Source organism: Mixophyes fleayi, chromosome 4 (assembly GCF_038048845.1).
Source record: "Mixophyes fleayi isolate aMixFle1 chromosome 4, aMixFle1.hap1, whole genome shotgun sequence".
Classification (NCBI taxonomy): domain Eukaryota; kingdom Metazoa; phylum Chordata; class Amphibia; order Anura; family Limnodynastidae; genus Mixophyes; species Mixophyes fleayi.
The window spans coordinates 34,890,922-34,904,479 of record NC_134405.1 but is presented as its reverse complement, the minus strand read 5'-3'; the positions used below and the strand labels follow the sequence as shown (position 1 = coordinate 34,904,479).

Sequence of the window (13,558 nt, the reverse complement as noted above, 5' to 3'; positions counted from 1 at the left end):
GTCACATTACATGGTTATACCAGAGGGAAAACAGCCATAGAAAAACAGGAAATGCAGCGCTATACACCTCACTAGCACAATAGAAAAATGTGGTCCGGGTCACGAATAATCTGACAAATTATTTATTCATACAATAAAACATATAAAAACCTATATAACTACACGGCAATGTATATATATATATGTATAAAACTACCCCACAATAAGTAAGTCACAGTGCACTGTGATGTGTGTAATCAAGTAGAGCTCATATAATAGGTAATAGCGCTATTGAATCACCAAGTGTATAAGACAGCTGTCTCCATTATAGCAAAATATGCATAATATATGAGCATAAGGAGTAGTCCCGTAGAAATAAATAGGTACGGTGCCAAAAATATCCGTGGTGGATAGAGAGCCACAATTTAGATAATCAATAATATCCAGATGACTGAATAAGGATATTGCAGTTCTGTGATTCACAGATAGACAATGTGGATTGATGTTCAAACTTGTTCGTCAATATATAAGAGCAAGCATCATATAAGTTCACATCTATACGCTCTGATAGTCTTATAATATATAGCTCCAACGTCGGCATCAATATCACATATATTCACTGTTGTTAGATGTATTCTAGAGGGATAGCCGGAACTATTCCCCACGGATGTGATATTGTACCTGCTGTTTAATCACTGATGGAAAATATGGAACCTCGAGGGAAAACATCAATTTTTACCACCTACATTACTTTGCAGCCAGCCTACTCAGTGTTGGGCCTGGTCCTCTAGGAGAGGCCCAAATAAATGAGGACCTATACAGCTAAAGTGGCCTGGTCCTATGCTGGGCCACTCCTGGGGGTAAAAGGCATTTTTTTGCAAAACAATGCCTTTAAAGCCATTGCCGCTTTAAATTTTCGGCAGTTAATACATTTATCCCCTGTACCCTTGACCAGTGGTTTCCGGGATAAAATTATAAAAATATGTTTATACCTATAATTATAGTGGGCACTGCATGTGTTGGCTCCTTTGTTACACAAATCAATAATATTGTCCCCAGTAGGAGCATAAATGATACATAGTGACTTTGATATATATATGCACGCCTGCTGTGAAAACTAAGAAAATTATATGTCAAGTGAACATTCCAACATTAGATCCCATTAAATTTCAAAGTAGTGAATCCATTATTGTTTTTAATACATGTGTAGTATTTTTTGGCATTAGAGCCCCAAACAAACATAGGAAAATAAGCACAGAAGAATGAGAGTATGTACGTGTATATGTTCAGTTGAACGCATCTTAAGATTCTTCCAGTTCTAAAACAGCACCAGAAGATAGTTAGATGTATAAGTGTGTATACTTAAGTTCCATGATAGCGTACAGATAGTGTAGTGATGTTGTTTCTTAGCAGTAAATACTAAATTTGTATTACCCTATGTGTACACAGTATAATAATTAGAGATGTTCACTCACCCTCGTGTTCTGGTTTTGGTTTTAGATTGTAAGCTTGCGAGCAGGGTTTCTGACCTCTTTGTCTGTTTTACCCAGTTTGTTTATTAGTTTATTATGTTTTTCCCCAATTGTAAAGCGCTACAATGTGTTGGCGCTATATAAATAAATAAATGATGATGATGATGATATAGAGACCCTGTTGTATAAATAAATAATAAAGAGTTACTCAATTCTATAAAGAAAGTGCCCAAAATACTGTACATAACAAAATAATACATAGTGCCACTGAATTGGATTTATCATTAGCTGCCTATGTTAAAAAGTTATGTAAATTTCACATCTCTTATTACCTGTTTTAGGTGTTTGTCACCAACCCAGATGGGTCTCCGGCAGCTCGTGTCCCTGTGGTGGCTGAACCAGGAGCAGCGAGAGGAGCAACTAATGAAGATGGAACAGTTAGGATTACTATCTCTACTCGCTCAGATATGACGTCCCTGAAAATAATAGTAACATGCATATTTATATCTGTTGAATTGTTTCTTTGGGATGTTTACAGGGTGAAGCGCGTTCATGAAAGTAAATATGTTTGGAGAAGCAGCATACTGCAGAACACTGCAGATATAATGATGTGGCTAGAGATATGTGTCTGCCTTTCCAAAATTTATTTGCATTATTTTTTAGGCAGACTAGAAAGAAGGAGATGAAGACCCAGTTTAAACTTTGAGCTCATCAGTGCGAGATATGCATTTTGGTTTCTCCATGTTGAGGTTTGGGTAATAATTCTAAATTGTTGTTTTTTTTTCAGCTTACATATGTAAATGTTACAATATTACATTAATTTATGTTAATAAATGTACTTTAATAAATGTAAATATGAATTTATAATTATCAAAGAAAGTCAGGGTATTAATAGTACAAATTGGGTTGCAAAGATAATGTGAGTATGACTGAGCTAATGTGCTTATTTGCTTAAATTATATTGTCTATTAATTTATGCTTTTATGTTTTAGTTCAGCAATAAGTTTTACCTCATAGCTGACTTTTCTCTGTTTCCAGGTTAAAACAACAGATGCTAAATTAAGTAATGACCAACAAGCCTCTGCCTCCATGGAATTTATTGCACATATGTCTACCAGTGGCAATTACCTAAAACTCAGTATCGTAGGTGCGGCAACACTGAAGCCAGGGGAAAATGCTGTTGTCAACTTTAATATCCGGAACAATGACCCTGCAGTTCAAAACCAGATCGGCCATATTAATTATCTGGTAATGACCTAGATAATTGTCTGTGCATAAGCTTAAATCTCTGACAAAATTATGCAAATGTTTTAACTATGAGCTGCGTACATTTCCATTTTCCATTGAAAAAAAAATTGTCAATGGATGGCTCCAAAGTTGCCACATGCTGTGTTGAAACATAGCTCAGTTGAGATCCCAAGAAGTTCACCGTAAGTCTTGTGTGGTCAGACATAGATCCTTCTTTAGGCTTACTGCCAGGAGCGCCAAGAGGGGGAGAGTGGCAGGTGCAAAACAGTGGGGCCTAGGCCTGGCTTGCCGGTGTAATGGGAAGAGCCTCCAACTTGGTGTGGCCATGACCCCTTTGGCAGCAACAAGTTGCTTTACTGGGGCCTGAAAATCCTCTTTGTGGCCCTGATTAGCACCTAATAGCAGCTAGAAAGGTTTATACACATTAATGATCTAAACTCCAACTAAAGCATATCTCCTTACAAATTTTTTCTTAATAAGTCAATTCCACCACAATAACCCTGTATTCAATAGAAATACTACTGCAGTATGGAACAGTTAAGGGATAAACAGCGTGACCAATTTACCAGTGTGATTTTAAAGCTGAAAAGAAAACAACACATCCTATATAATAATCTCAGACGACAATGCGTTATGAAGAGCCCATTCATTGTTCAGTCTATTTGCTCTGTATTTTAAAACATAAAATTATCCATTGCAATAAGAATGTAGCATCCAGTTTTTGTTGTTGCTGCCCAGACCAGTGGGATATACCTTCTACAGCCTTATCTGTAGAGGACAAGTCACACTCATCCTTAGAGGGTAGTCAGAAAATGGATAAGTTCACTGGTCCACACTAACATATAATATGTGTATTTCAACTGATATTAATATGTTGTAAGTTATACTAATTAATTTATGTGGCATTTACTTTTCTTTATCCTATAGATACTGAACAAAGGTACAATAATGAAAGCGGGCAGGCAGGAGAGGACACTAGGCCAGTCATTGGTGAATATGGTACTGCCAATTACAGTGGATTTCATCCCGTCTTTCCGCATCCTGGCATATTATACGGTAACAAGTAATGCAGGACGTGAGATCGTGGCTGACTCCATCTGGATAGATGTGGTAGATTCCTGTATGGGGACGGTAAGATAGTTCAATATTAGAGATGATAAAAGTATTTTGTATTTTAAATAATTAACTCGGTCAAGATCCACAAGCAAAATTAATGAATCACTCAAACTCTACCAAAAACTGAGGTGGGGTTCCATATATCAAATGTTATTCCAACAGATCACTGACCTGGGGTCTTATGGTATACTCTTGTGTATCGAAGTTTCACTAATTACTGGCAGCATGATGTTAATAGACAACATGCTGTCGATCTTAGAAGAGATTTGGGGACCCCAGGAAATTGTAGCGGGGGTGATGGTAATGGAAAGGGAGCAGGACAAAAGGGCAGATGAAATAACTTGTTGCTTCATAATATAACAAGCAGCAATTTATTTTAAGCCTACTTAAGGTTTTTTTTCTGCCAGTGGGTGAAAAAACTATGTGGGGTCCAGGATAATTTACAGACTCTGAACCTTTGGGTGGCACCTTTGAAATCCCAGTAAATAGAAAGAGGACCCTTAGACCCCTGCCCATTATAAATGTTAATTATTCAATATTCATTAATATTGTTATCATAAAGTTGTAAGGTGCAGTACCGTACATTGGGGGAAATAGGACATATAATGTAGAGTAAATAAATACAGACATGAGGGTAAAGAGAGCTTACATTCTAATTGAAAGATGACACAACTGAGGAGCAAAGGTAGCTCAAAACGATCATTGGCAAAGTAGTGAGATTGCATTAGTGTGTGTAGTATATATATGAATAGCGTAAGATTTATTAAAGAGATGGGTTTTCAGAGAGAGTTTGAAAACTTGGGAGAGTCTGATTAGGCTGGTAGGGAATTCCAAAAGGGGCAGCAGCATGGGAGAAGTATTGTAGGCAAGAGTGAAAGGTGGTTACCAGAGATGAGAGGTACTGATCAAAGATAGATCTAGATAAGTGAGAGTATTTTGATATGAGATTTGAGATATATGAAGGGGTAGTGTTGTTGGGAGTCATTTGAATTGGATTCTGGTGTAGGGATTTACAAAGTGAAACAGCAGGCGTGGAACTGTTCAAGATTTATTTTTTTAAAGCTATTTGTGTTTATTTTTTGTACAATTAGCAGGGGTGACCTTATATCTGGGGGTAGTAAATCCCTCACCCAACCATTCCATTCTATAAAAGAGCTTGCAATCTATAGTTTTCTTTAATGATACAGTGACCCTAGCTGAAATCAATATGCATAAAAAATAGTACCACCTTAAAGTAGAGATGTTCACTGACCCCCGTGTTTTGGTTTTGCATCTGGATTAACTTCATGTTTTGGTTTTGACAAAACCCCCCCCGGTGTGTTTTGGTTTTGGATCCCTATTTTTTTCTAAAATCCCTATTTTGTTCTAAAACCACATAATTTGGCAATTTTTTTGTTCCTACATTATTATTAACCTCAATAACATTAATTTCCAGCCATTTCCAGACAATCTTTGTCAAGTGCTACCACCCCTGTTTCTGTGTGAACAATGGCGCTGGATCTCCAAGGGAGGGAGGTGCTTTTGGAATCCAAAACCTGCGAGAACCGACAACACAACAATGACGTTTTGCCTCGATTCAGAGGCTCGCGAGCCTACTCGGATCCCCTTAGTTCGGGTGGGCTCGGTTTTCCCTAAAAGCTTTACATTAAAGTGTCTTGGGAAACTAACATTATTTACCTTTGTAGATTACAAGCTCTTGTTTACATCGTAACATAGTAACATAGTTGATGAGGTTGAAAAAAGACACCAGTCCATCAAGTTCACCCTATTTTGGATCTCCTGCGATCCTGCACTTATATTTGAAATTGATCCAAAGTAAGCAACCGCCAATCTGTTTCAATTGTGAAAATCCCCCCAGACTCAATATTGCAGTCCTATTTTTAGCCTATATCCACTACTATCCTTCATTTTAATTAACGGTCGTATCCCTGGATACACTTTTCCGCTATAAATTTGTCTAACCCTTTCTTAAACATATCTATTGAATCTGCCATCACAACCTTCCCTGGCAATGAATTCCATATCTTGACTGCCCTTACTGTAAAGAACCCCTTTGTCACTCACCGGACCGTGAGTGCCTCTTCCCGGACATTTAGGAACCGTGGCCGTCCATCATCCTGAGGGTCTGCGCATGCGCAGCCCTTTTCTATACTTCAGTGTATACCCCTTTAACTTAATTGGCAGATCAGGCAACCTCCCTATATTAAGCACCTGTGGTCACTACCACGTTGCCTGATCTTGGAGTCTCATTCCTCATGAGTCTCTGAAGGTGTTCCTGTATTACTTGTGTATTCAGTGCTGCTGATTCCTGTGGTTTCCTAACCACTTCTACTACTGTGGTTCCATACCACTTCTACCATCAACTGTGTCATCATGACTGTTTGCTGATTCCTATCCGCTGCCTCCGTGCACTACAGTCTTCTACACCACTTCAACGTTATTTTATATCTATGTGACTGTTTACTCATTGCTATCCGCTGCCTCCGTGCACTCCAGCTTTTACCTCACTCACCTGTTTCTCATCAAGTCTGTTTGCTGACTGCTATCCGCTGCCTCTGTGCACTACAGTCTCCTGCTTGCAACTCGCCTGTGTTCAACATCGTGACTGCCAGCTGACTGCTATCCGCTGCCTCTGTGCACTACAGTCTCCTGCTTGCAACTCGCCTGTGTTCAACATCGTGACTGCCAGCTGATTACTATCCGCTGCCTCCGTGCACTACACTCTCATCTCATCTTTGCTGTGGCTTCCTCGAGACTGCCGCTTTTCATTACCATCTGCTACACTTCGTGATCTACAGCTCCTGCCCTGCGCTGCACTCCTGTTTCCCATCGCTGTTGGTTCCTGTGGTTGCTACTGGTTACCTCCGTGTGCCGCTGAGTCCTGCCGCTGTGGTCAGCGCTATCGTCCATCTCCTGCTGATCCACTCTCCACGCCTTCACGTGTTCCACTGGCCTCTACCCTCCTGTCAGCATTGGATTTGTATCTCTTCTACTACCCTCTGCTGGATCATCTCCATTCTCCTGGGTTTCCTATGAGTCCAGTTCCACGTGTTGCTGACTCCTGTGGATTCGTGTCCCTGTCGGTCTACTCACCTGTGCGCTGCACCTGCTAGACCGCTGCTTCTCCAGTCCAGGGACTTCCTATCCAGTCGGCCTCCAGCCGCTCAGGTACCGCTGCAATCCCATCTGACTGCTACTGCTGAACCACGGTATGCATACTTCTCATTGACTGTGCTGTGTATTGCATATCTTGCTGGACTGTGTTTGGTTCTCTCTGGAGTCTGCTATCCGCTGAGTCTATTGCCATCATTGACTGTGTTATCATTGTGCTGGACTACTTCAAGAGACTTTCTAGATTGCAGACCTGATCAGTCATTTACATATATATATACCTATATTGTGCATATTACTGTGGATCGTGTATAAGGTGCCTGTGTATATCCTGTGTTGCAGTCTTCCCCCGTGCACCTCCTCACATATATATGCAGTGGTACAACTTGCTGATGTCAGACCACTGATCCCTGTTTCCGGTATCACCTGTTCCATTATCCTCTCACATAGCAGTGGTACAACTTGCTACCGCAGACCACTGACTACCTGGATACCTCCACTTGGATTCCATTCCTTCACTCAGACAGCGGTACAACTTGCTACCCGCAGACCGCTGACTCTCATCACCTCCTTGTTTCTGTTGGACATTCCTCCTCACTATAGCAGTGGTACAACTTGCTATCGCAGACCACTGACTACCTTCACGTGTCCTTGTCCATACAGTTCCTTGTGTATCATTATCTCAGTATTACCAGTGTTGCTAGTCATAGACTTTCCTGAGCATCTCATCGGTCATCATTTCATGTTCCGTGATCACCCAGCTACCAGAGTACCCTATTACCATCTACATTGCTCTGGTAAGCCTACCATCTGGTGATCCCTGGGTAAAGACTCCTAGTGCCCGTGACAGTAAGATCAGGCCATGACAGACCCAGATGTGGAACCTACCGCCAAAGAGATGCTGCAACATCTGGTTAGCCGTGTGGAGCAACAGGATGCCCGCCAACAGCTGTTACTTCAGTGTTATCAGTCATTAACCTCCCAAGGAACATCTGGACAGACTGTGACAGCTACTACTGAAGCTCCTGTGCTTTCCTCCGTTTCCCCATTGCCATCCCAGGTGTCTATAGCTTCCACGCTTCACCTGCCTACTCCGTCAAAGTACGATGGAGACCCCAAAACTTGTAGGGGTTTCCTTAACCAATGTTCAGTCCATTTTGAGCTCCAACCTCAAAATTTTTCTACCCATCGTTCCAGAGTGGCCTATCTTATCTCTTTGTTTTCAGGACAAGCCCTGGCTTGGGCCTCCCCTCTGTGGGAGAGGAACGATCCAATATTACAAGATAGTGCCAAATTCATTTCTACATTCCGAAGTGTGTTCGATGAACCAGGTCGTGTGACCGCCGCTGCTTCCAGCATCCTCCGTCTGCGACAAGGATCTCATACTGTAGGCCAGTACGTCATTCAATTTAGGATCTTAGCCTCTGAACTTCAGTGGAACACTGAAGCCCTAGTTGCCGCCTTCTGGCAGGGGCTTTCCGATAAAATTAAAGATGCACTGACTACCCAAGAGCTTCCTTCGTCACTTGAAGATTTGATCTCTCTATGCCATCGTGTTGATATGAGATTTCGTGAAAGAGAGGCTGAGAAAACGACTTCTGCTAAAGCACCTTTTCGCTCTAACCCTCAATTTCGTCCAGTGTCACCCGCTGTGATTCCCATGGAGATTGGACGTTCCAAGTTATCTTCTGAGGAGAGGAGACGAAGAGTCAAGAATAGACTCTGTATCTATTGTGCTGATTCCACTCATGTCCTCAGCTCCTGCCCTAAGAGATCGGGAAATGCCAGGCCCTAACTAGTTCTGGAGAGGTGAAGTTAGGGTCCCTGGAGTCCTCTCCATCGTCTATGAAATCTAAAGTCTGCGCTTTTGATGTGACTATTTCCTTTGCTACCAAGACCTTTGAGTCACAGGCATTGATTGATTCCGGAGCAGCAGGAAATTTTATTTCCAAATCGTTAGTTAATCAATGGTCTCTACCAATGATTACCTTAAAAACTCCCATTACTGTGACGGCTATCGATGGATCACGTCTCATCAACGGTCTCATCACCCAGAGTACGTCTCCAGTAACCCTTCAGATTGGTGCTCTGCATCATGAAGAGATATCGTTTTTAATTCTTCCTGTTACGACAAGTCCGATTGTCCTAGGCCTTCCATGGCTTCAGTGTCACTCTCCCCAGATTGACTGGCGCACCCCTCAAGTCACGTCTTGGGGGTCTGAATGTCACCATCATTGCCTTTCCCAAGTCATTCCTCTCAAGGTACAGCAAGCTTCCATTTCAGCTATTTCACCGGGACTCCCTCCTCAATATGCTTCATTTACCGATGTTTTTGATAAAGCTCAGTCTGAACGTCTTCCTCCTCATCGTTCTTGGGATTGTCCGATTGATCTTCTTCCTGGCAAGACTCCTCCCAGAGGCCGGGTCTATCCACTCTCGTTACCTGAAACTCAAGCTACATCTGAATATATACGGGAGAACCTCCAGCGTGGGTTCATTCGACCTTCCACCTCGCCCGCTGGAGCTGGGTTCTTCTTTGTCAAAAAGAAGGATGGATCATTACGCCCTTGTATAGATTTTCGTGGACTCAATGCCATTACTATCAAGAACCGGTATCCCATTCCGTTGATCACTGAGCTATTTGACCGCATCAAGGGAGCCCGTATTTTTACTAAGTTGGATCTTCGTGGTGCTTACAATTTAATCAGAATCCGTTCCGGTGACGAATGGAAGACGGCGTTTAACACCAGAGACGGGCATTACGAATATCTGGTAATGCCTTTCGGGCTATGTAATGCCCCCGCTGTTTTTCAGGGCTTCATTAATGAGATTTTTCGGGACTTATTATATGTATGTGTCGTCGTCTACCTGGACGACATATTGATTTTTTCACAGGACCTGCCTTCTCACCACCAACATGTGGCAGAAGTCCTCTCCAGGCTACGGAAAAATTCATTGTTCTGTAAATTAGAAAAATGTTCATTCGAATTACCCCAGATTCCATTCTTGGGGTATATTGTTTCCGGAGTTGGTCTGAAGATGGATCCTGACAAAGTAAATGCTGTACTACATTGGCCCCAGCCAACTACTCTTCGTGCCATCCAGCGTTTTTTAGGTTTTGCCAATTACTATAGACGCTTCATTCAAGATTTTTCTTCCATTGCATCTCCTATTGTGGCCCTGACTCGTAAAGGGGCTAATCCTAAGCAATGGTCTACTGAGGCTATTCAAGCCTTTCAAACATTAAAAGAGTCCTTCTCTTCGGCTCCAATCCTTCGTCAGCCTGATGTGACACTCCCTTTTTTCCTAGAAGTAGATGCCTCTAATGTGGGCTTAGGAGCTATTCTCTCCCAACGCTCGGAACAGCAAAAATTCCACCCTTGTGCCTTCTATTCTCGGGGTCTTCTACCCGCAGAGAAGAATTATACCATCGGAGACAAGGAATTACTGGCTATCAAAGCCGCATTAGAGGAATGGAGATACTTGTTGGAGGGAGCTCGCCATCCGGTGACGATCTTCACGGATCATAAGAACTTGTCATATCTCCAGTCTGCCCAATGCTTGAACCCTCGTCAAGCAAGATGGTCTCTTTTCTTTTCCCGTTTTGAATTAATAATTACCTTCAAACCAGCTGCCAAGAACAAAAAAGCTGATGCCTTATCTAGAGCCTTTGCTACGTCCTCTGATATAGAAGAGGTTTCCAACCATACCATTCTAGACCCCAAATGTATCTCACTGGCTGCTTCATCCACCAAAACGCTACCATTTGGGAAGACCCTCGTGCCTTCTACTCTAAGGAGGAAAATCCTTTCGTGGTTCCATGCCTCTCGTTTTTCTGGACACGCCGGTGAACACAAGACTTTTGAGATCCTCTCTCGAAGTTACTGGTGGCCTTCAATGAGGAGAGACGTCAAAGAGTTCATTGCTTCCTGTGAATTATGTTCGCAATTCAAATCCTCCCGCAGAACCCCAGCAGGGTTGCTGCGACCACTACCCATTCCGTCCAAACCATGGACCCATATTAGTATGGATTTCGTTACTGACTTACCACCTAGTAAGAACCATAACACTATTTGGGTGGTAGTGGACAGATTTTCGAAGATGGCTCATTTCATCCCTCTGTCTGGTTTGCCTTCCTCGTCTATCCTGGCTGAACATTTCATTAAAGAGATCTTCCGTATCCATGGATGTCCATCTGAGATTGTGTCTGATAGAGGAGTACAATTCGTGTCCAGATTCTGGCGAGCCCTTTGTAAAACCTTGGGCATACGATTAGCACTCTCATCTTCTTACCATCCTCAATCCAATGGACAAACCGAACGTGTCAATCAAGATCTTGAGACTTTTATAAGGATATTTTCATCAGCCAATCAAGACAACTGGGTAGAGTTACTCCCTTGGGCTGAGTTCGCCCATAACAACATGTACCATGAGTCATCATCCAAAACTCCATTCTTTGTGGTTTACGGTCACCATCCGTCTTTTCCGGAATTTCCTGCCCTCCCGCCCACCCAAGTTCCTGCGGTGGAGACTGTTTGTCAGACCTTTAAAAATATCTGGTCTCAGGTTAGAACCTGTTTAAAGAAGACATCTGTCAAATATAAATCTTTCGCTGATAAGAAGAGGCGGGCTATTCCACCACTAAAAATTGGAGATCGTGTCTGGTTATCCACAAAAAATATTCGTTTGAAGGTTCCATCCATGAAATTCGCCCCTCGTTTTATTGGTCCATATAGGATCATTCAAGTTATCAATCCAGTATGTGTGAAACTCCTTCTTCCTAAGAGTCTTCGGATTTCTAATGCCTTCCATGTATCTTTGCTCAAACCTCTTATTATCAACCGTTTTTCAACTCCTCCCTCAGCTCCGCAGCCAGTTCAAGTCCATCAGGAGGAGGATTTTGAGATTACCGAGGTACTAGATGCAAAAATTTTGCGAGGAGTCCTCCACTTCCTCGTTCATTGGAAGGGCTTTGGTCCTGAGGAGCGCTCTTGGATCAAAGCTGAAGATCTTAATGCTCCTGCCCTTTTGAAGAAGTTTTACTCCAAAAATCCGGACAAGCCCGGTTCCAGGCGTTCTGTGCCCACCTTTAAAAGGGGGGGTACTGTCACTCACCGGACCGTGAGTGCCTCTTCCCGGACATTTAGGAACCGTGGCCGTCCATCATCCTGAGGGTCTGCGCATGCGCAGCCCTTTTCTATACTTCAGTGTATACCCCTTTAACTTAATTGGCAGATCAGGCAACCTCCCTATATTAAGCACCTGTGGTCACTACCACGTTGCCTGATCTTGGAGTCTCATTCCTCATGAGTCTCTGAAGGTGTTCCTGTATTACTTGTGTATTCAGTGCTGCTGATTCCTGTGGTTTCCTAACCACTTCTACTACTGTGGTTCCATACCACTTCTACCATCAACTGTGTCATCATGACTGTTTGCTGATTCCTATCCGCTGCCTCCGTGCACTACAGTCTTCTACACCACTTCAACGTTATTTTATATCTATGTGACTGTTTACTCATTGCTATCCGCTGCCTCCGTGCACTCCAGCTTTTACCTCACTCACCTGCTTCTCATCAAGTCTGTTTGCTGACTGCTATCCGCTGCCTCTGTGCACTACAGTCTCCTGCTTGCAACTCGCCTGTGTTCAACATCGTGACTGCCAGCTGACTGCTATCCGCTGCCTCTGTGCACTACAGTCTCCTGCTTGCAACTCGCCTGTGTTCAACATCGTGACTGCCAGCTGATTACTATCCGCTGCCTCCGTGCACTACACTCTCATCTCATCTTTGCTGTGGCTTCCTCGAGACTGCCGCTTTTCATTACCATCTGCTACACTTCGTGATCTACAGCTCCTGCCCTGCGCTGCACTCCTGTTTCCCATCGCTGTTGGTTCCTGTGGTTGCTACTGGTTACCTCCGTGTGCCGCTGAGTCCTGCCGCTGTGGTCAGCGCTATCGTCCATCTCCTGCTGATCCACTCTCCACGCCTTCACGTGTTCCACTGGCCTCTACCCTCCTGTCAGCATTGGATTTGTATCTCTTCTACTACCCTCTGCTGGATCATCTCCATTCTCCTGGGTTTCCTATGAGTCCAGTTCCACGTGTTGCTGACTCCTGTGGATTCGTGTCCCTGTCGGTCTACTCACCTGTGCGCTGCACCTGCTAGACCGCTGCTTCTCCAGTCCAGGGACTTCCTATCCAGTCGGCCTCCAGCCGCTCAGGTACCGCTGCAATCCCATCTGACTGCTACTGCTGAACCACGGTATGCATACTTCTCATTGACTGTGCTGTGTATTGCATATCTTGCTGGACTGTGTTTGGTTCTCTCTGGAGTCTGCTATCCGCTGAGTCTATTGCCATCATTGACTGTGTTATCATTGTGCTGGACTACTTCAAGAGACTTTCTAGATTGCAGACCTGATCAGTCATTTACATATATATATACCTATATTGTGCATATTACTGTGGATCGTGTATAAGGTGCCTGTGTATATCCTGTGTTGCAGTCTTCCCCCGTGCACCTCCTCACATATATATGCAGTGGTACAACTTGCTGATGTCAGACCACTGATCCCTGTTTCCGGTATCACCTGTTCCATTATCCTCTCACATAGCAGTGGTACAACTTGCTACC

At 43.2% G+C, this 13,558-nt stretch overlaps 1 protein-coding gene across 1 annotated transcript in view; it reads left to right on the top strand.

Annotated features, from left to right (window-relative positions):
• The window catches only part of LOC142151183 (venom factor-like), a 192,702-nt gene that overhangs the window by 47,863 nt on the left and 131,281 nt on the right, over positions 1-13,558 (top strand). The window contains 3 exon segments of the mRNA XM_075206549.1: positions 1,793-1,939; positions 2,490-2,699; positions 3,627-3,830. Coding sequence (XP_075062650.1) covers positions 1,793-1,939; positions 2,490-2,699; positions 3,627-3,830 — 561 coding nt within the window.